Source organism: Mus musculus, chromosome X (assembly GCF_000001635.26).
Source record: "Mus musculus strain C57BL/6J chromosome X, GRCm38.p6 C57BL/6J".
NCBI classification, from domain to species: Eukaryota; Metazoa; Chordata; class Mammalia; order Rodentia; family Muridae; genus Mus; species Mus musculus.
This window is the reverse complement of record NC_000086.7, coordinates 101843439-101869890: the sequence shown is the minus strand read 5'-3', so window position 1 is coordinate 101869890 and position 26452 is coordinate 101843439. Positions and strand designations below refer to the sequence as shown.

General features: G+C 45.3%; 1 protein-coding gene across 4 annotated transcripts in view; it reads right to left on the bottom strand.

Annotated features, from left to right (window-relative positions):
* Nhsl2 (NHS-like 2) overlaps positions 1-20630 on the bottom strand; it is a 242795-nt gene extending 222165 nt beyond the window's left edge. For 3 of the 4 annotated variants that reach the window (XM_011247501.3, XM_011247502.3, XM_011247499.2), the window contains exon 1: positions 20044-20630. In XM_011247501.3, the coding sequence (XP_011245803.1) occupies positions 20044-20323 (280 nt within the window). In that variant the 5' untranslated portion in view covers positions 20324-20630. The remainder of the gene's footprint in view (positions 1-20043) is intronic. The other variant, NM_001163610.1, reaches the window with a different exon arrangement.
* Positions 20631-26452: the final 5822 nt, after the last annotated feature.

Below are 26452 nucleotides of genomic sequence, written 5' to 3'. Positions count from 1 at the left end.
TGGCAAAGCCTACTACAGTTGCTGTGGGCTAGCCAGGGATCATCCTTTGCTCTCTGCCTCAGTTTTCTCATGTATGCTATGACAAATTTGGGCTCAAATCTCAAAGTCTATGCATCTAAGACAGTCTCGCTGTGTGCTTCTATATGAGCTACTTCCATGGGATCCTAAAATGAAGTCCACAGCACTAGATACTTCCCGGACCTGACCACTGAGTTTCCAGGGCCTGGCAAGAATGCTCCAACAATATGGTAAAAGGTGTTTTGCCCAATGCACAAATGCTTCCCAGAGTCCTTCCATCCCCGCCTCACTCACTCAGCTTTTCTTGGCTGCAAACCCCTCCCTGTATCTGTTAAGGACCTAGGCCACAGCCAAACAAAGCTAGTAAGAACTCCTGTGATAGGATGTGTCCGTTATCACACCCTTCTTACACGTATGTCTTCTGCCCCTATCTACAGTATAGATTTCCACGGGTGGAGCCCACACGCTGCTCAGCATCCCTAGAGCTGACTCCGGTTACTTATCTGTAAATATCGAGATGAATTCCATGGCTTGTGTGCAGTCCTGTGGTTAAGTGAGCATAAAGGGTCAAGTCCTGACTCTGACTAGGCTATCTTTTTGGGGTTACAAAAATGACCTAGTTAGTACTAACATAGTGACAATATCTCTGTGCCTTGGTTTATTTATCTACTAAACTGGAAAAAAATAATACTCAGTTTTCATAAAATAAAGATTAAGGAGCAAATGCAAGTAACTTAAATATATGTACACTTAGATGACAAAATATAATGCTGGCTAAGCTTCATATATAATCTTCATATTTGGGCTCGGAAATAACATTATGACAACTCTTTACTTACAGTGACACTAATGCAACAGGATGTCAGGCTACTTATCCAGGGTCATAGTGAAGGAAAGAACAAGGGCTCAACCCCAGGGAGGGTGACTCAAAAGCCCAAGCACTTAACCACCATTTGAACCATGCCATATCTCTCTTCTTATGGGTACAAAGGAAAGTAAGGTACAAGGGCTGAGAAATATCTTAGTTGAAGTGCTTGTCATACAAGCTCGAGTTTTCCAGTCCCCATATAAAAAGCCGAGTGCTGAGGCATATGTGTGAAATCCCAGCACTGGGGACTCGGAGACAGGTAGACCTCTGGAGATTCCTGGACAGCCAATCTAGCTAAATATATGAGCTCAAGGGTTAGAAAGAGAGGCCTTGTCTCAGAAGATAAGGTAGAAGGGCTAGGGAGATGGTTCAGCGCTTGAGCATGCTCCCTGCTCTTCTAGAGGACCTGACTTTGGTTCCCAGCAATCATGTCAGGCAGGTCACCACCAACAGCCTGTAGATCCAGCTCCAAGTATCTATCCATCACCTTCTTCTGGCCTCCAAGGGTAACAGCAAAGATGTGACACTCACTCACAGATACACATAGCATTAAAACAGCTTTTGAAACTAAGGTGGGTGTGATTGAGGAAGACAACTGCTTTCAGCCTCTGGCCTGCATATGCACAGATGTACGAGCAAAAGAACAAGAAAGCTGGAGAAGAGAGACTGTGGTAGGCTTTCTGTTAGGGTTTCCTCCGTGTACTCAGTGAGCACTTTTATCTGCAGGCACACAGTTTTGCTTTCTTTCCTCTGTTTAACTTTCATAGTCTGATCCAGTTGAGCTCTCCCCCCTGATGCTGCCCTTGGACAGCCATCTGTGTGGTCAACTTGGTGTCAGAAAACTGGTGAGTGAGAAGGAAAAAATATACCTGCTCCTTACAGGTTGTCTGCTTACTAGAGCAATAGAAAACAAGACAAGAAAAACTTGTCTACACATTTAAAAAACAAAAACAAAAACACAAACAAACAAACAAAAAACCAAACAAAAAACCCTCCTGTCTCTCAAACAAAATATACGCTAGTATCAAGGACATGCTTAGTAAGGCCAAGATTCGAAGAGTGGACCTTGTGTACTATGTTCACTTCCAGTGCCGGTCCCCGACAGAATTATAAGACTGAGTTGCAGTAGACCTTAGAGATGCCCCATTCTCTTAGTTTATAGAGAGAGGAGAACAAGAACCCAAGAAAGGAAAGGAACTTACATGGGTACAATGGGTACTCAAATATTTGTTGTGAGAATGAAATGAATGAATGAATGACCCGTGTGCTTGAGGGGTAAGAGGTTTTATTTATTTGTTTATTTATTTTTCAGGGTTTTTTGTTTTGTTTTGGTTTTTTGGGGTTTTTTTTGGGAGGTGTTGTTTTTTGTTTGTTTTTTAAGAGAGGGTTTCTCTGTGTAGCCCTGGATGTCCTGGAACTTGCTCAATAGATCAGGCTGGCTTCAAACTCACAGATCTGCCTGCTTCTTGTTTATGTTTTATTTTTAAGTTCGCAAAAGGAGTCTTCTCTTTTGAATTTTAGTGCAGTCCAATTTATCTCTTTTTCTTTGGTTGCCCAGTCCAACGAACTCTTCCTGTTGTTGTTTTTTTTTTAAATATGTTTTATAATTACAGTCTTTACACTTAACCCCTTTGCTCATTTTGAGGTAAATTTTGAGTGTGGTATGAGATGAGGAGCCAACTGCCTTCTTTTGCATGTGGACACCCTGCTGCTTCTGCAGTCTTAGGAGGACGGTACTTGACTCTAATTTTCTTTTCTTTTCTTTGAGATGAGGTGTTTTGTTTTGTTTTGTTTTGTTTTGTTTTGTTTTGTTTTGTTTTGGTGGGTTTTTTGAGACAGGGTTTCTCTGTGTAGCCCTGGCTGTTCTGGAACTCACTCTGTAAACCAGGCTGGTCTCGAACTCAGAAATCCACCTGCCTCTGCCTCCCAAGTGCTTGCTGTGTTGCACAGTCTGGGCTGAAATTATCCTTCCTGCTCGTCTCAGCCTGCCAACTAGCTGGGACTCTGGGTGTACATCACCACGCCTGGCTCCCAAGGTGATTTCAGGAATCACTGCTCAAAGCCAAGCCTTCTCAAGCTCAGTTGCACACTCACTCCTTGCTGAGCAGCTGTAAAATTTGAGTGCACACATGAGTTTGCCCTCAGACATCATTGTTTTTATGGAAGCATGCCAGGTGGGTCGAAAGCACACAGCCAAGATCAAAAACGAAAATCGATATCGCTTGCCTGACAGGCAGGATAAATGAAAAGAAACACATACTTCATTTTATACACTCTGTTAGGTCAAAGATTTTTTTTGCCCATCTTATATACTCGTATCTCTGGCATCTAAAGCGGTGCAAATGGTTCTTGGTCCTCACAGCCTTTCCCTTGCCACCATGAGCAAGCCAGTCCCAATCTCTCTGAATCCATTTTTTCCATTTCTCACAGGAGGCCCATATGAAAAAATATATGTAAAGACACTTCATAAATGAAAACAATGTGCAAAAGTGCTACTCTTACATAGAAAAATCAAGCTTCCTATCAGAGGAGGAAGTCAAGGCAGCAAGGCCCAGGGACTGATGGTGCAGGGGCCATGGAGGAGCAATGCTTCCTAGCTTGCTCCCCACTCTTCACTCACCTTGACTTCTTATACACTCCAGGACCACCTGCCCACGAGTGGCCCCGCCCCCCGTGCCACACCTAATATCAATCACTAATTAAGACAATACCCTGATAGACTTGCCCACAGTCTCTGCAACTCTCAGTCCTTCTGACCCTTGAGGAAATTACTTCCTCTCTTTTGAGACTGTTGCCTCACCAACAAGATGGAGATGACAATGGCTGACTCTGTCATGAAACCCTTGAGGATAAAATGGGTTGGCAAGGCACATATTGCTCTTAAACATCAGAATATGAGCCATGCTTTTATTAACAAAGGGCTTTTTTCCAATTTAAAAATTGGGGGTGTTTATGCTAAATAAAAAGATATAAATGTATGTTTAGAAAAGGTGTACAAAAATAAGATGGGGTACATGGCCCACTGGCACAGCTGAGACAGGAGAATCATAAATGTAAGGATGGCTTGGCCTACACAGTGAGTTTAAGAGTAGCTCAAATAACTTTGTGAGACTCTGTATCAAAGTTTTTAAAAAAGAAATTTTAAATGGCTGGGGGTATCTCACAACTAGAGGATTCGCCTACCGTGTGTTCTGCTCTAGGTTCAACCACCAGCACAATGAAAGGCGGCGGCAGGGGCTGCGGGGAGGCAGCCTAACTGCCACACTCTGGTAACAGTGGGTATTGAGCAAAACTGCACACTGTGGTTGGGTTGGGGGCATGGGCATGGAAGGGACACGCAGCCTGGAGGAAACTGGTTCGAGACCTGAGCTTGTAAAAGGTCATAGTTGGGGCTAGGAAGATGCTCTGGAGTTAAGAGCATCTTCCAGAAGAACTGGGTTGGATTACAATCAGCCACACAGTGGTCTGCAACCACCTGTAATGCTAGTTCTAAGGAGAACCAATGTCCTACTTTGGTCTCTGCAGGAATCAGGCACAAACACAGTGCACAGACATACACATGGATAAAATACCCAAACACAGTAAAAAAAAAAAAAAAGAAAGAAATGAAATGAAATGAAATGAAATGAAATGAAATGAAATGAAATGAAATGAAATAAGGCCACAGCCTGGAAGCCACCATTAACATGGCAGCGGTATGTCTTATTGTAGGCAAAATAGCAAAGAGCCCATCAATGTCCTCTTGAGTATTGGAGTCCTGTGAGACTCACAGTATTGGTAACCGCAGAAGTTACAAAGGAGCTGCCCTGGTCTGACTGAAAATGGCCATAGAGGCTCGTATGGTTGAATACTGGGGCCCAGTTAGGGCAACAGGAGTAGGAGGTGTGGCCTTGTTGGTGGAGGTGTATTGAAGGAGGTGGGGGTGGGCTTGAAGCTTCAAAACAAAAAGGCAACACCCAAAACCAAAGTGCAGAGTTTGTTTTGTGTTAACTAAGTACTCCTCACCATGGGGTCTGCCCTGGGGTGAAGTTGACACACCCAGCTCCTGGAGAAAACTGACTTTCCCTCTCCCAGCAGGAGGGGTGGGATTTAGTGTCCCTTTCCCTTCTCAAGGCTGGAACTTTGTCTGGTTTGAACCTGTACGGGTCTTGTGCCTGCTGCTGTGTCGCTGTCGCTGTCGCTGTCTCTGTGAGTTCATCCATGCACCAGTCCTTCTGAGTCTGGCTGCTGCTGCTCTTTAGGAGTCACCCCACCACCTCAGACCCTGACAGACTTTCCACCTCCTCCCTCTGCATAGAATCCTGAGCCAGGAAGGGAGATGGTCCTTGTTTGTTTTTGAGAGAGACAAGGAACATGAAGTTGGGTAGGTAAGGGGAGCTGGGAGGAGTCGGGGGAGGGGGAAACATGGTCAAAATATATTGTGTGAAAAATAAGCTAATAACAAATGGAAAAAGGGAAAGACTTGTGGCACTCTTAGTGTGTTCCATGCTTCCTGTCTGAGGATCGGGACATGAGCTGTGGCTCTAATGTCACGCCTGCCTGCTGCCATATTCCCCACTATGGTGCCAATGGATTCCAATACCTCTAGAACTGTAAGCCCACATAAACCCTCCCCTTTATAAGTTGCCTTGGTCATGGTGTTTTATCACAGCAATTAAAAAGTAACTAATACTTTGTCTAAGAGAAAGTATTCATTGATACAGAGGATTTATTAGGTAGTAAGCCAAAGTTAATAAATAAAAAATAAAAATTAAAAACCCATCTCCTAAGCAGCCATTAGTCATTCAACAAACACTTGCATCATCCCTACTTTCCAACTAGATGTTGAAGACAGATGGATGAGTCAGCCACTGTCCTTTTCCTCAAGGATAATATGTAACATTGTAGGCATGAGGTTTTGTTTCCAAAGGTTTTTTTTTTTCCATAGAGGAGTATTTCTGCTCTTCCTGACAAGAAAAATAGAGGCTCGGAACTAAAAGTTACTCCTGTGAGCTGATACCAGGACTCTGCTCCTATCAGAGGCCAAATAAGCAAAGGCATGCGACTTCACAACCATCACAACGGGGCTTCTTCCTCCCCAAAAGGTCTGTGGCTCACTACCCACAACCACTTGACTGAAGTCTGGCTCAGGGAGACACTTGGAATTCGTCCCAAGCCCTCAGGATCTGAAGGGCTCCAGCAGCTGCATGCTATGTCCAAGTCCCTACCACCATCAAGACAAGATTTACCTCCACCAGGGAGAGACTGCTCTAACTTCCAGCTCCTGGCTCATCTGAAGAAAGGAGTTACCAGAGTGTTCTTCCAAGTTCCTATGACTGAGGGTTACATTGCATTCAAGAGGTAGTAAAGGGAAGGAAATAAAAGTGGGGTTCGAGAAAGGTCAGTACATATTGGCAGCCTCTGCATGGACTAGCATCCCCCACTGGAGGAAGTGTGGCTGCAAACTGGAGTCGGGGCACAGCAGAGGGAGTCAGAAGGCTGGAAAGAACTGGCAGGAGCTGAGTGTGGGTCTGGAAGGATGAATAAATGTTCTGGAGAACAAGAGGAAAGAGCTATGGAAGCTTTCCCTGCCCCTGTGCCCAGTGCTTTCCAAGCAGGACTTGGGTGTCTGCAGTAACACTGCTTTCTGCACTATCTCCCTGAGAGTTAAGACTCCAGAGTTAAAGGCAACTCTTAAGAATTACGTATCAGCAATATCTGGCACAGAGGCCAGCACAGGCTTAGTGTGACGATCGGGGTAGGAATTAGTTTTTGGAGCCAACTCTAAATCACCAGATTAGAGATAAACTGCTTTCTTTTATTAAGGGACAAGAACATGAAAAGGGAAAATATCTCAGCTATGCCCAAACTCAGCCATTTTAAAGACAGTGTCTTGTTATAGAGTCCAGGCCTGGTCTGGAACTCTTGATCCTCTTGCTTCAGCCTTCCCAAGTGCTAAGATTGCATGGTAAGTCACCACCACACGAGACTCTAAACTCCCACTTTGAAGCTCATTTCAAGAGAACACAGTCAAGTTTTTAAACCATTGTGAAGGAAGAAATGATAGTGGCATTTTCCCATCCAGGATCTCAAAGCAGTGTTTTAGTCACAGTTAACAAGTAGCCCTGGTTGTTCATTCTAGAGTAGAGCCACAGACAGAGGAATGGCTGATGCCTCCCTCAAACTGTAGCTGGCACCTGGGCATCTGAGGGATAGCCAGTCTACTACCACCAAATGACTGTGCCTGGAAGGATGGGCAGCAGGAGAACTGGCAGAAGATCAGGCTAGTTCAATAAGATAGGAGTTGGAGGGGCAAGCTTGGAAATTCCTCAAACGGGGTCTATCTGACCAATCTCTGTCCCTGGTGCTTCAGAGAACCTGGCAGTGTTGTTCTATAGGGAGGGGGCTCCTGAAAAGGAGTTTCAAATTGTGGCCACAGTTCAGTGAAGTTGGTTGTCCTGTCTGTCTGACTGCCCATGGAAGAAGGGTACTTTTCTTTAGTTGTAATGGAGAAGACAGCTTTTAAGCTTGGGTCCGCCAAGATGCTGATCCATCGTTTAATAGTTATCTCTAAAGGAATGTCTCCCTAACTTGCCCACCTAGAAGAGGCACTGTTTTTGCCACCCCTCTACCCACAGGGGACACCTATCTGCCACATATGCTAGCAGCCCCTATTGGCACCTGGAATTCCATAAATGTTCCCTACGACAAAGAGATTCACCACCTGGACTCCTTTCCTCCTCCCTCACTCTTCACATGCCTCAGGTAGTGAGGAAGCCCTGGGCACAAAATACAAAAGCTCTCTGCACACGATTGACACTCGTTCCCTAATTCCCTAATTCTACTGTTTTCATTAACTTGGAGTTATAAGGAAAAGATTTCACTGGGCATTTTCACAACGGGGAGTAAATTTATGTAACCTGTTATTCAAAGAGGTAATCTGGCCCAGAATCTGGAACACGGAAAGATTTCACTACCCCCAAATCCTCACAAAATTAGTTCCCAGTTCTGCTCACTGAGCTGCACTGTTCCCACATCACAGGAAGGGACCTTTCCTGTCGCACTTTGAGCGGAACAGTGCCTTAAAACCTACTTCTCAACCTTCATAAATAGATTCCTTCCTCTTTTTTAAACTTAAAGTGTGTGCTTTTGCTGGTGAAAATTGAAAATCTTAACTGATGAAAGCACAGAAATTATACATAGAACTAGAGTATCACGAAGTGCTTTGGGATGTGTGTACAGCGCAAGACGCTTATTTTATCTGTGAGTCTGGGCCTCAGTCTCTCTAAACAGCCACCATTTCCTCCTGGTGAATACTTTTGGAATCCTTCTTTCTGCCTTGTCTTCATCCCCAGGGTTCAGGGCTGCTTGAGAGAGAGATTGTGGGGGTTCCCTTTATAGCACCTCTTCTCTGATCACAGCTGAGATGAGCATGCTCAAAGTGTCCCCCTCCCCCTTATACCCTCTGTGCCAGTATTTTCCCAGTGACTGTTGACAGAATCAAATAAGTCTTGGGACCCCAAAATAGCTACAGAGGAGGTTCCAAATAGGAAGCCCAAATACAGCCACTAACATCGAAGATGCTGTTGGACCAGGCTTCCTTCTTTCTCTGGGTGGCTGTTGGCCAGGATCCACATTCTAAAAGTATTTCTGTAGGTATCATGAAGAAAGGACAGCTATTCTGTCTTCTAAATTGCATCTTTTGAGCAGGGCTTGGTGATGCATGTCTGTAATCCCAGCAGGTGAAGGTAGGAAGATCAGGAGTTCAAGGTCATCCATATATATATATATATATATATATATATATTAAGTTCAAGTTAAGCCTGGGCTACAGGAGACCCTGTCTCAAAAACAACAACAACACCCCCAACCAAACAAAATAAAACATGAAAAAGATAAATCGAAACTGTTCAAGTAAATATGGTTTGAAAATACTGAACATGTTTATTCAGTTGTTCTATTATGCCATATGATACAATAACCTATATGCATGGTCTGGACTACCAAATGAGGAGAGCATGGAGTCAACTGCCTGTTTCCATGCAGAAGCAACCATTTCACTTCAGTTTGTACTTTCAGGCCTGGCCTAATTTGAAGCATGAAACTATAAAGTGAAAATGTCTTTCCTTTTGCCTGGATTCCCAAAAAAGTATGCAAACAAAAATCTTTTCTATTTTGTTGAAAAGTTGATTGAAGGTAGAGACCCAGCCCAGTGTCATAAAATGTGATGCTATGTAGCTATAACATAAAGAAAAACGTTGTCTTCATTTAAAATGTTCAAGGATTTGATAACATGAGCAAAGCAACATGAGATGAAAGCTCTTTTCCTTTGCTATAGCATATACTCTTTTTACTGATGAAGTAATTTTTTCTAATTATCTTCCTTCACTTATAAAATTAAAAAGTATATTACTCAACTTTGGAGGCATGGCTGTTTGTGATTGATTCATACGTGTGACCATTTTGCCCCCTGTCTTAACCTCAGTTTACATTATACTTCATGCTTATTATCTATCCACAAATATAATATATAAAACACTATAGTGAAGCACTGGGGATGTAGCTCACTGGCAGCATTAACCATGCACAAAATATCCCCTAGCAGAGCAAAGAAAGAGAAGGAAAAGGAGCAGAAAGACGAGGAAGATTGTGTGGTCAAACTCTGTCCTGGTGACATCTATCTTAGCCATCTATAATGCAAGTCTTCATCCCCAGCTGTATGGTATAACCATTTGGAAACTTTTAAAACATACTGGTTCCTGAACACCGTTCCCTAGAACTTCTGGTTATAAGTGGGGCACGTCCAAGGAGATGACAGAATTGCCTAGTGGTTTGGGCATCTTGTAGACAATGCCCAAATGTTCAAGGAGTTCCTGTGAACTCAAGGCTGCTTGGCTGTGAGATTGGGAGTTACTCCGTATAAGCACTGGTGAAAGATAGACCTGTTGAACCTTCAGGCAAACTGCTCAGTATGTTTTAGGAGGAAAAAACTTCTTCACCCTTAGCCAAGTTGATTCTGCAAAACTAGTGAGCAAAACCAGGACACATGCCCCTCCCCATACCAGGAGACTAGAACAGAGCTAACAAGACACTCGCAAAGGCAGCTACTAGACTGGTGGATCAGAATCTACACTCTGCTGCTTTGTTAATGCCCCTCCAGGGTCCTAGCCAGCTGGGTCTGAGGTCAGCAGGCATCAATCTATACCAATGACTATCCCAAGGCTGCCAGCATTCTCAATAGACAGCCTGCTTCAATTACAAAGGATGCCCCCTACCCTTGATTGGCAGTGAGGTGTTGAACAAATTCAGTGGGGGAGAATGAAGGAAGGACTGAAAGGGAAGCAAAATCCCAGGGCCGGGAGAGATGAGCTGACAGCCCCAGAAGTGAGATGCGCTCCTCTGTGCATACATGAGACTTCTCCACAAGTTCTATAGAAGAATGGCTGTAATTTGGAGCTGTCTAGGAAACGTTTTTCTTATAACAGACTTGACAGGATCTCCATCTAGGGGTTTCAAAAACCTTCAAAGCAGCCAGACATGGTGGCAAATGGGTGTAATTCCAGCGCTCATGTGGCAGAGGCCCGAGGACAGAAAGTTTCATGCCAGCCTAAGCAACGTTGTGAGATCCTAGATCAAAACCAAATAAATAAATAACAACTTCAAAAAAATTGTACCTTTCTGGGTAGTATCTGGTGATGGTATGTGTGATTGTGGGCTGTGCACCAAGCACTTTATACACATTATTAGACCCTGGAAATAACCCCCTGAAATAGGTAGTATTAACCCCATTTTACACATAAAGACCTGTGGCTCAGAACATCAGTCAACTAAGACATATTAGTTCGCAGCATGGTTCTTCATAGCTGTATACTATTTTATCACTTCTCTCATAGACCTAGCAAAAGTTACATAAGCACTCTACTGTTAGTCAACGTTTCATTTCTTGGGTTAACACAAACAACAAACTACATAGCTAAGATCCTTCCAAGTCTCCTGGTGCAATATCTGATTTTTCTTTAGCATAAGATCCTGACATGGAATTGCTGGGCAAAATGAGGCACATCATAAATAACAAGAGCTATCTGGCTAGCAGCTCTGCAGTGCTACCTCCTGCAAGGGAAGGGAGCCTCTGAGTATAGTAACATTAGGAGGCCTCAGTCACCTCACAGCCTCCCAGTTGGGGGGAATAATTTGTTTGGTACTTTGCTTATACTGAGGAACCAGACTAAATTGTCAGGAGGATAATTACACGGCTCTCGGCAGCAAATGAATCTGCTCAAAGGAAGAGAAAAAAAAAGGAATGGATCTTAAAAACCTATCCTTCCTTTGAATCTGTTTTCCAAAGGGAGAGATGCTTTTGTTTAGACTAGGATGTAGTGTGGAGTGCCTGTCTAGCATGAGGTAGGCCCTATATAAGTTCAATTCCCAGCACCACAAAATAAAAAGGGAAGAAAACTATTTTTCTTGTTTTCCCATAGAGAACATGCTGATCACGCCAAAGAATCTGTGTTCTTTAGGGAAAAAAAAGTAACGCAAGATGCAGTCAAACGCCCCAACTCACAGCAAAACTGGCATGAATAATAGATTTCGGTCTCAAGGGCCAGAGACACATAAGCAGGTAGACTTTTTTTCTTTCTTTTTCTTAAGGTCCCTCCTGCTAGAGACTTTGGGGGCTGGGGGTGGGTATAGGGAGGGAGATACTGTGGCTCTGCCAGGTAACCTCAGCCCTATCTGCCTCAAAAGTACAGCTTCAATTTAACCATACCTTTTTGTTTTACCGTCCTAACACTCTCTAACTCCCTGACCAACAAACAGGATGTAAGGAGTTCCCTCACCCCACCTCTGCTGCTGTGATGGGGCCTTGTGTTCTCTCCTGAATCTCTCCAGCTAATCCTCTCCCCACATCAGCTCCCTCTTACATCCCTATACTAGCTTAGATAACCTCCTGAACTAGAAGTCCACATTGTCCTCTTCCCCTGTCACAATAATGCACACTGTCTTTCAGACATAGACATCACATCCTCCTGGACACATCTCTGCACTGAGTCTGCTGTGTCTCTTTCACCTTCCCTGGATCCTTCGGTCATCTACACAGCAGTAGAATCATTCCTCCCAATGGGCTGGGGACCTGCATTCTACTTCATCTCCACCTACCAGAAACTATCACAGGATGGGCCAAGGCTAGAAAAGAGGAAGGAAGGAATTCATCTCATCAGCTACAGTACCCTAGGTGCCAAATCCTGACTTAGGAGCTGGAGAAACAGCAGTGAACGCACAAGTATCCGTACCCTCAAAGGTCTTACACTATATTGAGGCGCTTATAATTTCCAGAGAAGGGAGCTGTCGGAAGGGTGGGAAGAAAGGATGGAGAGCTGTTTGAGTGCACAAACTTTCCATGTTAAAGGGCTTGGTATCCAGTTGTCTCCTGCATGCCCAGCCCCAACACCCATCACACACAAGCTTTCCTGTAAGCTATTTATACCAATACACACTTGTCACACCCAACTGTGGCATTATCAAAGTAGCCTTGTCCATTAGGATGCTGCCATCCTCCGTGCACTGTCATTTGCAGTAAACATGGAATCAGAGAGCATTATCTTGAGTGAAATAAGCCAAGCACAGAAAGACAATGCGTGCTCTCACTCATACATACAAGGTTTTTTTTTTTAAAGTGCTAAATGTAAAGCAGTGATTACCAGGGGGTGGAAATGATGGGGGAGGAGTTTTACAGGGAAACTGGGCAATATACACCAAAATGCAGGCAATTATAAGGATTAAGTTCTAATGTTCTTCAGCACAGAGGGGGCACTACAGTTCACAAGAACCCTTTATATGTATTTTTTTTTAATATCCAGGAGAGAGGCTCTTGAAGTCTCCAAACACAGACTAAGGATAAAGAGACAGAAACAAAAACCTTGATTTGATCAGTACATGCTAAATATATGTATTAGACTATCACATCATCGTATATAAATATGTACAATTACTATGTACTAATAAATATTTTAAATGGGTAAAGAGATGGAAATGTTACCTACCTTAATTTTTATCATTACATATTGTACACATGAACTGAATTATCACACTCTTATCTAATATTTTTTATATAATAAGGCCAGCAAGATGTCTCAGTGGGTAAAGGCATTTGCCATACAAACCTGATAATTTGAGTTTAAACCCCAAAACCTACATGGTGGAAAGAGAATACTACCTCCCAAAAGGTGTCCTCTGACCTCCACATAAACATCATACACACAAACACAATAATAAAGAAAATAAAACCTAAGGACCAGGAATATAACTTAGTGATAGACCATTTGCCTATCACTCATGAAGCCACGGGTTCAATCCCCAACTTCACCAAGTTAATTAATGGGTTAATTAAAAGTAAACTGGGGAGATGATAGTTCAGAAGGTAATACCAGGCCAATGAGAGACCCTGTCTCAAAACCTAAACAAAACATCCTAAAGTCTCACCAAAATGACTGTCTAAGCATGAGGCTGAACAAGGATGAGACTGATAAACGTGCTAACATGAAAGGGGGAAAGCTCAGGAGGCCCCAACCCGAGACAAAACAAACAAAACTATAGGAAACTAAGGGATGCTGAGAGTGGGAGAAATAGTCTTCCCAGGGAAGAGCACACCAACTGGTTATGCAATACTAAGTGGTCAGCCCTGAAAGCGTATATACAAGTAACATTATATAGACTGAGCAGGTTATATTTAGGAGTGTGTGTGTGTGTGTGTGTGTGTGTGTGTGTGTGTGTGTATGCATGTAACAACAACTAATGAAAAAAGAGACCTTAAATTTGAAAGAGCAAGGAGGGGTTAAATGGGAGGGTTTAGAAGGAGGAAAGGGAAGGGGAAAATTATGTAATTATAAAACTAAATTATTTTAAAACAAAACAAACAAAAACAAGTGAGAGGATAAAAAGAGAACAACACTCAAGGCTGATCTCTGGCCTTTGTACATGTGTACCTGCACATAATCACACACACACACACACACACACACACACAGAGAGAGAGAGAGAGAGAGAGAGAGAGAGAGAGAGAGAGAGAGAGAGAGAAACACAAATAAAAATTAAAATAAATAAAAATAAAATAAATTTGCCTTAATGAACTTATGCAAAGAGCTTATTTCTTGTTTAAACCAAGAACATAAAATTTGTCATTCCCAACTAGGAGCAGAAGGAGCAGAACATATCTAGAAGGCTATGCTACCACAGAAGGTTTGTGATGACTCCAGACCCACTAAGCATTGCCTATGTGCTGAATAGCCAACTATTCTTATGTTTGAACATAAAATGTAATTGTTGATAGCATTCTATTGTGTTAGGGTTTAATTGTTACCATGGAGGACTCTGGAAGCCCTAACTCCATTTTTGAGCCCCAAACCAGACTGAGTTGAAGCTGGGGTGTGAGGTGGGATCTTGATTCTGTTTGTTAGCTTTCTTCAGCTTTCAGAAGACTGGTTTTGTTATGTTTTGTTTTGTTTTTGGAGGGGTTGTTTTATCAGGGTTTTTTTTGGGGGGGTGGTTTGGTTTTTTGTTTTGGGTTTTTTGGCTTTGTTTTGTTTTGTGTTTTGTTTTGTTTTGTTTTGCTCTCTTCCACTCCCGGTTCCATGCTGACACAGTGTGGAACAGAGATGGCCCCCAGCCCTGCAGACTAGGAGCACTCTGAAGGGAGAGACCCAGTCTACTTGCCTGTCAGTTTCTAGAATCCAGCACAACAGTAAGAACCAAAACAAACTTCTGCCTACTCTTCAAAGCTGCAAAGTTTAAAGAAAAAGTGAATTTTGGCCTCTGAAAGAGTACAGAAGAGCAAAGGCAGTAAGCCTGTTAAGCTACTTACACACAGCAGGATAAGCAATCCATCCCTGGAAACACGTATGCTAAATGCATTTCTGGCAATCATTTGACTTTCTTTTTCCCCTTAGTTTTTAATAAACATGCTTTTTGAAGTGCCAACTAAACTCTCTACTGCAGCAACAGAAAATAGCCAAGATGTAGCCTCATACTCGTGACAGAACTGCAATCTCCAAAGGTGGTTAGCCAGAATAAAGACAACAGAAGGACCAGGAAGCAAGACAAAACAAACAAAAAAGCCCTGGTAGAAAGGTGAGCTTCAGAATCCAGTGTGTCCGAGGCTAACTACCATTTCCCATCTGAGGAGCATTGCTCCAGAGCAAACTTCACTCCAAACGGAAAGGTTTAACAGGGGCGTTCATTGCCTCCCACCTGCTCTCTGTGCCATGCAGGGTTAGGCATCCTTCCTCTCCAGCTCCAGCTTGCCCTACAACCATGGGTTGGGGGCTGTTCTTTAAAGCATCCCTCGGGGAGTAAATGGGATCGGGAATCATTCCTTACCCTGGACAAATTCCAGCTAAAGAAAATGCCAGAGCAGGGCTTCTCAATGAACTGACTTGGAACACAATGTCATGGCAGAGGTCAGAACACTGGTTTAGAATGTCAGAAGCCCCTTCTGAATCAAGAACTTTTGTCACTGACTTTTTCTGTGACTTGACCACTGCCACATTGCCACACTGGCAGAATGAATACATTTGTAGATCACAAACAACAGGAATACAAAAGAGAGAGGAGAGGGAGAAAATTAATCTAGTAAGAAACTATTTTAATTTAAACATTGATCATTGAGTCATTTCAAAAGACTAATGCTTTATTTGAAGGTTCTACCCTTTTCACATATGTGGAGGCACTAAAATCCTCTTAGTACTCAACCTTCAAACTACAATCTGTCCTGCCTGCAAGATGTGCTGGGGCAATGGTGGCACAGAACTTGTGGGGGAGGCCAACCAATGACTGGTCTAATCTGAGGCCCATGCTACTAAGAAGCTTGATTTGTCTGGGTGACTTTGGACAGGTCCTTTCCCTCTTCCTGAGTGAAACTTAGCTGTCAAGCGCTATGATGCTCACAATAGTTTAATGACTGAGTTTTTAGTTCATATAGTGGGAACAGACTCTTCCGAAGGCAGAGAGGTACAGACAGGGACAGATGCCAGCAAGGCGCCACTCTTCTCCTGAAACCTGATCACCTTCATCTGAGTCAAATGTGAGCCCAGAAGCCATAGCTCAAGTCTTCTGGTATTCTCCTGGCCTCACATCCTGACGCTCCTGTCACTTTAGCTGTCCGCGTGTCTAAAATGGAGAAGATTACATTTCTTGTTTCTAAAGGAGAGGAAATTCTAGTGGACATTTTGGTGTTCAAATTTCCAGAGAAGATGTTTTCAACAAATGAAAATACCATGAAGCAGACCAAGATTTTCATGGTATTTAAAGAGAAAATGGGAAGGGGAGGAAAAAAATTAAAGAAAGTAGGTTTGTTTCCCACCCCCGAACCCCTTCTGTCAACCCACTGTCCCAAGAACTTCTGTGGATGACAAGCAAGACAAAGACAAAATCAGTCCTGGAAAAGTGTGTCTCAAGTCTCCCAAGATCCCCTAAGCTCCATCTGACTCCAGAGACCATGTCCCAGTCTTCTAAGCAAGAACAGTGTAACATCTCATCTCATAGCAAACTTGTGTAGTCAAGAGGTGCAATCTTCCTGTTTTTTCACCCGACGCAGAGTTATAACATGCTCCAGACTATAATTGCAAGCAAAATAAGCCAGCTGTCCTTTACGGTTTGCAGCCAGGGTTGCCACAATGTTGGAATATTGAGAGGCAGAGGTATTTAACAAAGAGGGGGGTTCTGCTGTGGATCTCACTGACTGCAGTCAAGCCAAAATAATTGCAAAAATTCAATAGAGCATATTTCTCAAAGAAAATACATGGGCTAGTGAGAAACAATAGCTCTCCAGTATTATGAAACATAACTAGAGGGGCTATGGAGATGCCTCTGAAGGTAAAGGCACTTGCCACTGAACCTGATAACTGTAGTTCCATTGCCAGGTCTCATGTGGTAGGAGGAGAGAACCAAATACCACAAGTTGTCAATGACCTCCACATGTGCACTGTGGCGGCTTCTTCTTCTTCTTCTTCTTCTTCTTCTTCTTCTTCTTCTTCTTCTTCTTCTTCTTCTTCTCTTCTTCTTCTTCTTCTTCTTCTTCTCCTCCTCCTCCTCCTCCTCCTCCTCCTCCTCCTCCTCCTCCTTCTTCTTTTTCTCTCTCTCTCTCTCTGTGATATGTGCACTCACAATAAATAAAATGTAATAAACTAAACTAAACATACCTAGAGCTATATAGTGTTTTACTACCTAGATCTTAAAGGAGATATTATACCCCTAGGCTGATGCCCTGATTGCTTTTGTAATCATCATGTAAGCATCTACAAACATTAAATAGATCTCTGAGGGAGGAATAGGATTGCTTGGATTGACTCAGCACATGGCAGCAGACATGGAGCTATTTCCCACTGGCTTTGACCATAACAAGTTTGAGAAGATCACAGAGTAAAGGCCACAGGATGCAACAAAATGGGTCACATCCAAAGCCATATGTGGGGAGGGGAAAGTGGGACTATTTAGAAGCAAGGTCATGCCTTGGTATGGCAACTGCCATAGATTCATAGACAAGAGACCTGGTTCAGAGCTGAGTGGGCCCTCTTCCCCTGCCCCATGCCAGTTACAAGAGTTTCTAGGGCAGTCTCAAAGGGGCTCAAGTTACCAAAGAGCAGCCTTTGGGGGGAGTGTTGCCAGGCAACCAAGCTAGTCCAGTCCCACCCCTGTAACCTTGAAGATGGTGGGAGCTTGACCTGAGACAGTGTAAAGAAGCGGGTGATCCTTTCGCATCCACTTTCTCCTCTTCTAACTTCCCTCCTGTCCTGTCCTCCCCTGCTGCTTCCCAGAGCCCCAGCCCAGCCTGCATGCTGTGGGTCAGTGTGACTTGTCACTATTCAGTCCTTTAGTGGCAGCCAAGTTGTCCCAGCAGGGAGGCCAACAAGCTGCTGGTCTGTCAGCTGTCATTCACTCTGGCCATGGTTCCAAACCTCCCTCCTTCCCAGATTTCTTTCCCACTAGGATTGGAAGAAACAGCTAGAGGAAGAATATGAAGGTAAGTCCTGCTAGATAGGCAGTCTACAGGGTAAACTGTTAACGGGAAGAGCTGACCCTCAGCATGACGGTCAGTAAAGGTGTGAGGATGCAGGGAGGAAAGGGTACGAGAAAGAATAAACAAAGAGGACTAGACCTCACAATGTCTGCTTGTTTGTTTATGATCAGAATGTAATATCCAGCCTGCTGGACACCTCGTTGAAGCTTATGCCTCAGCAACAAGGGGGTGCCAGATGGTACTCTCTCTGATTATGCTCCCCACCTCTCTTTGCACTTGGCACTTGTGCCTCATCCCAGCGACTGAAAAGTGCACACTGGGAATCTCAATAAGAGGCTAGGGCAGCAAACTAGAAAAGCAGCTCTTCTTAGAGACTCACAGAAGGTTTGGTGTGTGCAGTAGTTCTTGGAATGCATTAGGGCCAAGCAACATGAATGTTCTCAAAGGTAAGTGACCACACTAAAGAAAAGAGATAGACCCATTCTCAGCTCTTGCAAGCTTCCAAGAGGCTAACTCAATGACACTTATCTTAAGTGTCATTTCCCCCCTTTAACAATATACCTGCAGCATAAAACTATCTCTTTCTAACCCAATAGATCACTAGAAAGGGTTAGGCCCCCAAGTGACTTAGTGAAGCTATCCCAACACCCCAGCCCATGGGAAGGGCTGTCTGACTCAGCAAACAGAAAGCTATACTTTGGAAAAGCAGAGCTTCCTCCTAGTCCTCAACTTACCCTGCTGAACTCAGTAGGTGGCTCTCAGCAGGCTGTACACCGCAGGCTGTACACCGCAGGCTGTACAGAGATTTGGAAAAGTATTCTCCAAGTCTTATCAAGTTTCTCCTAGACTAATCCTGTTAATCAGTGGGACCCCAGGGAAAGAAAAACAATGACCTTCTTACCCTCTTTGTTAACTGAGAAGGAGCCAGACCCTGGGCCTTGGCTTGCCTGGTCCCCTACCTCCCAGAGGCTTCTGGTCCCGTGGCCACATTCCATCTGGCAGTCATCTGTGTCTTCCACCTTCCTTTGCTCAAAGGATTCAGTTTATTTTTCTCTAGCAGTGACCTCTGCCATCTACCTCAAAGGACAGAGACCTTTATGAAGGAAGAGGGGCGCCAGAACCTCTGACTCCTGTCATTTTGTTAGGGGTGGAGTCTGCAAGGAAGAAAGGCTGACCCAGACAATTCTCTCCCAAGGCCTCCCTCAAAAGTCAGCAAGTAGCCATCTTCCACCTCCTTCTGAAACTTTCTGGCACACTGCTCCCCCGACACCCCTTCCTAGCCTTCCCTAGGTGGCAATTGGCCCTGTTACCTGCCATTCCTCCTCTACTCTCAGCATTTTTAAACATACTCAGCCCCGACCCCGTTTAAGAGAAGTCCCACATTCTAAGGGAACGCTGCGTTTTTTGCAGAAGAGGTCCTCCCTATCCAAAGTGTTGAGATCCAAAGTAGTAAAGAGCCTGAGCTCCCGCCCGCCTCCAGTCTCACAGGTTCCTAGTGTTCAGTAAGGAAACTCCCGGGACCTGGCGTTTCTCGGGCATGGCTGGCGAGCACATTTTTAAGAAAACCGATGACAGTCTCTTTAAATGGTTCTCTCCCGCAAATCTGGGCAGCCGGACCTTAGCGGCTGGGGCGGGGGTTTGGGGTATGGAATCCGCTAAGCCCTGGGCAGTCTCCCCTCCCCCTGCCGGCCACTCCCAGCGAGGCAACGCGGAGTGTGCGGGGAGAAGCGAGCGGGAAGGGAGCTCGGAGACGGCTGGGCGCGGGAAGCCCGTTCGCAGTCCGGCACGAGGTCCCACGGGTCTGGCTGCAGCGGCCCCCGCCGCCCGGGAGGCAGGCGGGCAGCTCGGGCGCGATTTCCAAAGTGGCCCATCAGGAGAGACGCAGGCACGGCCATTCGGTTCCCGGAGCCACCGGGACTCTTTGGTCTGCGCCGCCCAGGACCCTACGGATCCCCTCCCTCTCCACCAAGCACTCCAGAGGTGGCGGCAGCCCCCAGACCTAAGCAGAGGGCCACTCGGGACCGGGCGAGCGGATCCCGGAAGGATCGGACGGCGGGAGGGCGTCCTGGAGGCCGTGTCCCTCGATCTTTGAGGGGCGGCCACGGGCAGACCCAGCGGGACATCCCCAGAGGCGGGTGGGAGAGGGTCGCGGGCGCCTCGCGCCTTTTACCTAGCAATTCTTCATCATCCTCCGGGCCAAGCAGGCGACAGGGAAGGCGGCGGCGGAGCCGGACGGTGCGCCGGTACAGGCTGTCGGTGCGGCGCCCCAGAGCCAGCAGGTGCCCCTCGAGGTCCTCCAGCAGAGCCAGCGAGTGGCCGCAGAGGTCTGCGAGCTGGCGGAGCAGACTGAGCGCGGCCAGGTGGCTCACGTCGCGGAGCTCAGCCAGCGGCTGCGGAGGGTTGCGCGGGCACAGACGCTGGGGCACCACAGTGCGCCGGTAGAACGGCATCCCGGGCGCGGGCGCGGGGACCGACCCGGTCCGCTAGCCTTGTGGCACTCGGGAATCCTGAGAGGCAGCGGCGGTCCTGGTGGAGCAGGGCCCGGGACGCGGGCGCGGGCGAGCGAGAGGCACGGGCGGCTGTGCGGGCAGGCGGCTTCACAGCCTGCAGCGCCGGCTCCCCGCGGGCTGCACACTCGCAGGAGCCACCAGTCCCTCTGACTCTGCTCCACTGGGCTCCTCCTCCCTGGCTTTCTCCTCCTCCCTCGCTCAGCTCACTCAGCTACTTCGGGATTCCTCCTCACCCCACCCCCACCATCCCCTTTCTTCTTCTTCTTTCTTTCTTTCTTTCTTTCTTTCTTTCTTTCTTTCTTTTGCGGTCAAAAATTCGCAGATTAACGCTTGATCCGGGAGAGAAGAAAAGGAAAAAAAAAAAAAAAGGAAAGAAGAGTAGAAAGAAGCTGAGAGTTAACCGAGGGAAGTCTGTGTGAATGTGTGTTTGTGATGGTCGGTGCGCAAAATGTGCCCGGGTCCTCCTGAGGAGCTTCAGGCCCAGTACCTTAACCCGGGTTAAGGTTGTTTTCTGCTTTGTTTTTTAAACTTAACTTTCTTTGTAAATACTGAACAATGCAGACACACCGGCGTACATACGAGCGAGTCACAGCAGAGACACGAAGTCTGGCTTCATGCATCTAGTTTTCCTTCTAAAATATACTCCTTGCCACGCACCAGTCTCCATTGAGCAAGCTAGCGGCCAGAACCTTAGAATCAGAGGAGAGAGAACCAAGTATCTTATTTGACTGTCCAGGAGGGAAGTGACCCTAGCACTGTGGAACTGTAAAGGCAAGAGCGAATAAATACAAACCCATTTTGTGGAGTAACTTATTTCGTTGGGATTGAGGGATCCAGTTTGCATTTTGTGCCAAAAGGGAACACCGATCTGTTTCCTTTGGGGGGCACAATGAGCTCCTGTAGTATCCCAGAAGAGGGGTTTCAGGAGCTGAGATGTGCTTTCAGTGCAGACAGCCCCGATTTCTCTCAACTGTAGAAGGTAAAATGTGCTCAGACAAGTAGAGTACCTTTAGTGTATTCTATGTCTGCATGCACTTGGGACATTTCCACCCAAAGCTGCTCACACTGAACTTTCAATGGTTTCTCCACTGCTCTGCTTTCATTTGGGCTGTGCTCCTTTTCATCCTACATATGCTCTGTTGAGTATAAGCCCACAGAATCTATTAGCAAAATATTTTTAAACAAAACACTTGTGCCCACACTAACACAATGTGGACTGTTTCCATTCTTTGCTTCAGAAAAGTTAATTGTTCCTTAGACAGTTCAAGAAAGCTCTATGCAGGCTGGAGAGATGGTACAATCATTAACAGCAACGCTGGCTGCTCTTCCAGAGGACTTGGGTTCAATTTCCAGCACCCACCTGGCAGCTCACAGCTCTCGGTAACTCCAGTTCCAGGGGATCCAACACCCTCTTCTCAGCTCTGAGGGCACCAGACCTACATGCAGGCAAATGCTTATACACTTAAAATAATAAAGTAAATTTAAAGAGAATCTCTGGTTTTAAATGTTTTGCTACACAAAATTAGTATGTGACATGATGGCTATATTCATTGGCTTTATTTATTAATTCTTCAATGCAAATATCAAAACATAATACCGTGCCCTACACATATGTAATTATTATTTGTCGATTGAAAATTTAAAAAAAGCAATGTACTGCAATCTGGTTGCCTTCATCTATACTCATTTCTTATTTAGTAAATAAAAACATAGTTACTAGAAACACTGAGTTCTAATTAAAGTAAGAATCAACAAACGGACAAAAGGTGGCCCCTCTTTTGAACTGTGAGGTCCAATTGTGGAATAAGAATCCAAAGTTCCTTGCTTGATGAACTCCAACCTCAGCCAAGAGAGTGACTGGCAGGAAGTAGTGGACTTGGCTTTACTCAGCGGAGATACTTTTCCCTGACCTATGAGCTGTTTCGACTGATCTTTGCTCCAGAGAAGGAGACATGAAGTAGGAGCAGATTGAAGGAGACTGTCTGGGCAGAGCTTTGCAGCCTGAGTGCAGCAGGCCTGGGCTGGGCCTGGTGGCTGAGCCACCCGCACTCACACCCCCTACTCTGCTTCCCGAAGCTGAGTTGTTCAGAGCTCCATAAGAAGAAGCTCAGTTTTGGCCCCATGCCCTTCCCCCCAGCCTAGTCAGTTCACTCACTCCAGCCTCTTGAATGAGAGAGTCCTGGCTTTCATCAAGGAAACATCAAGGACTTGCAATGGAGCCACCTCAGAGCAGAGCCCCTCCTCCCTTCCCAGGACTAGAGTGGGTCTGCTCCAGATGGGAGAAGGTCAGAGGACTTAAGTATTCACCTTCCTTCTTAGCCTGTCTCTTTCCCACAGAAAAGATAGAGACCTCCAGTTCCACAAGTGAAATTGAATCGAGACAGCCTCTGGGGAAGCAGGGTTCCCCCTGCTCTGTGGAGGGACAACTGAGCTCCTAAAAGCACCACTCTCTATCCAAGCTCACCAGCCAGAAAAGCAGCTAAGGTAAAGGGTCTCCATCAGCCTCTAGCACAGCATCTGGCACAGCGTACAGATGGTAATATGATCATCTCTGTTTGTTTATGATAATAGCAATAGTATTTCTTTGTAATACTATCATCTTCCTCCCTCCAATAGCTCCCTGAAGGCAGGAACCACATTTGTCTTGTTTGCTGCTGTATGCCCATGCCAAGCCCAGTGCCTAGCATACGTTAGGTTACTCAGGAAGTGTCTGTTAAATGAATGAATAAATGAAGCTGGATTATAGGCAGAGCCAGATAGGAAAAGCCTTAAGAAAGAATTTAACTTGGGCAAAGGGGCAATGGAGGGTCACTGCAGTTTCTGGCATTGCCTGAGACAGGAAGGAGGCACTTAAGAATTTCATCTAGAATCAATGTGGAGGCTAAGACTGCTGCAACCACCTGTACTCACATACTCGGGGCTGAGTTACCAAGGAGCACTCTGAATTAAACAGTTGCTCTGATTCGCCTATAAACCTTGGCACTAACCCATGCAGGAGCCACGAGAGGCAAGGAAGTTGTGAAGGCAGAGGACAGGGAGGCCCTCCCACACCTCAAAGTGTTCATCCCACCCACTGCCAGCTCCAGGGGGCCAAAACTTGTAGCAGGTTTTCCCATAAGCCTGCTAGGAGATACAATCTAGGCCTAAATTGGGCCCACCTGTGGAATTGGCAATGGCCTTGGACTAAAGCAGATAGAAAGAGAGACACGAGGGAGCTGGAGACATAAAGCTTTCCTTCCATTGCCCATCCTGTTTTCCCAGCTCGCTACAAAAAACCCAGCGTTTTAATTTAAATAAATAAATTTAAAAGAATGAGTAACCCATATAAGATATGCCCTTTCTCCTTCAAGCTGACAGTTTTCACAGCTGCAAAAGGAAAAAAAAAAAGCATCCTTTTCTTCTGGGGCCAGTTTGCCAGCACAGCCCCCTCACCCCCCGACCTATTTCACAAGGAGAAGAAAGCAAGCTTCCTTCCTTCATGCTGCTGCTTCCAAAGGACACACAAATAGTGACCTGGTGGCTTAGGAGGGATGCCAGGGTTTCTCCTTGACAGTCCTTCAGAGTCAGTTGTTTTAGCTCACATGTTCTGTTTGATGTTTTATGTGTTTGTGAAGCAGTAGCCAAACCAGCCTACTAACAGACACTCTACTCCTGAGCTACACCCCAGGCCTGCTGTATCTATGTTTTAAGACTGGGCATTCCACTCACCTGCCCTTGCTTCGACTTCAGGAAAGATACTTTCATTATGAATGAAAAAAGTATGTAGCCAGAAGGTCATACAAATCTGTCAATCCGAATTCTACCAATCTGTCGTTCTGGATTCTAAGTGTCTGAACCAAAAATTAATAAAAACTGGCAGACAATAGATGGATCTTCTTCTAAGCATCATTTAGTCTTCTTGATGTTCATGCTTGGCTTTACAGTTTAACACAAGCATGCTTTCTCCTCAGATCTGGTTTAGTGGCTCAAAGAAAGTGAGGTGGCAGCTCTTCAACCAAAAGTGCCTATAATTCAGTGAAGAGCACAGCCGATGTCCATGTGAACTGATGTGCCACAGTCCAGAGTGGAAGCTCTGAGGGAGTCCAGGCTACAAGGCCTGAGGAGGGAAAGCATGCTCTTATCCTGGAGGCAACAGAGGCTTCTTGCATCTGGAAGAGCACAGGCGCAAAGCTGGGCCTCCAGGGGTGGCCTGGAAACTTACATGGCCATCAATCACCTCCTAGGGCAATAGGTGTGAGCGCCAAAGACGGCTCGAGGTCCTAAAATAAATTCCTTTCAGCCCAGACTCAATGCTTCATACACACACACACACACACACACACACACACACACACACACCACACACACACACACACACACACACACACACACACACACACACACAGGGCAAACCCTTCAAGAATTCCATGAGGAAATAAACCTTGATTTCAAAAATAAACTCTGATGTTACTTGAACTTTGGCCTTGACTCTGAGCCCCAGCTGAAACTGCTAGAAAAGATTTGTGGTATTTTGAAAGAAACAATGGGAGATTTTCAGCAGAATGTGAACAAATTCCTTTTCCATCCCTCATACTCATGTCATACGGGGAGCCTCCCTCACTTCCAATCTCACCACTCCTACCTAAACGACGTGTTCCACCCTCCCTGCCTTGTCAGGATGACACTGTATGCAGGGTCATTCGAATGGTGCACGCAGCAGGTAGTTTTGTTTGAAGATGCTTACTTTACTCAAGGGGGGAGATCACACTGAAAAATTCCTTCCCTATCCAACTAATAACTTAACAACCAACACCCTTCCTCTTCAGCCTCTGTCTCTCTCCAAAATCCTAAGGCAGTGAAAGTTATTGATCTCCCCAAGACTACCTGTGTATGCTGCAGGATGGCATGTCTCCAATGTGCTGGATATTAAGGCAGGACTTCCATAATGTCCATGTCTTATTCGACAGCATTGCGTTAGAGGTTGTCTTGGTCTGTTTAGGTCGCAATAACAGAATACCGTAAAACTGGGTGGATACATGGCAGAGATTTATTTCTCACAGTTCTAGAGGCTGAGAAGCACAAGATGAGGGTGCTGGCAGAGTCAGGATCTGGTAATGGTCTGTCTTCCTGACCTATCTCCATGTGCCCTTACGTGGTGGAAATAGGCAAGGCAGCTAGCTAGGGGACTATTTAATCAGGACACTAACTCCACTCATGAAGGCAGTGTCCACATGAAGTAATCAAGATGCTGAGTGTCGAGCCTTTGCTAGGAAGTTTCTGTGGTCACAGAGAATGCGTTCTACTCAGGAACCATAGAAAGTTCTCCTCTACCAAGTCATCTGGTAGTTCATCAAAGCTTACCTCGCAGTTAGGTGTTTCAGCTTATTTTTTTTTCCTCTCGTGGTGTACAAACCCCTTTACCTTTCCACTTCCTTCTCATGAGAATACAGATTTCCCGGACTCTTCATTAAGCCTTTCTCCACCAACAAAGCAGAAAGTGGATTTGCTGGGCTAAACTAGATCACAAACTCATAGCAATGACCTCTGTATGTCTGGGTTGCTTCATTTTTTTCCTAATCATCTCTGTTTTGCCCTAAATAAGGCTTTGCTATGGATTCCTTTCCCAACTTAAATTGTCACCACAGATGAATTCCGTGTTTACACTAAAAATGGCCATCTCACCACTATCTATAATCTGCAAGGGCCCTTATGCCCAGCAAGAAACATGTCCTAGGTAAAAAGTACACAGACCTGGGGTTTTTTGTTTGTTTGTTTGTTTTTGATAGATATCAAAGCGTCCTAACTGAATATTTTACCTTGTGCATGATGATTTGGATGAGAAAACCATAGCGTGGAAAGCATGGGATGTGCATGAGCTGGAGAGATGGCTCAGCACTTAAAAGCACTTCCTACTCTTCCAGAGGACCCAGGTTCAATTGCCAGCACCCACATGGTGGCTCACAACCATTGCTAACTTCAATTCCAAGGGATCTAAAGCCTTCTTCTGACCTTCCTAGGCACACCAGGCACAAACTAAGTAAATATACGAACAAACAGAAAAGATGCCCACACACATAAATGATGATGATG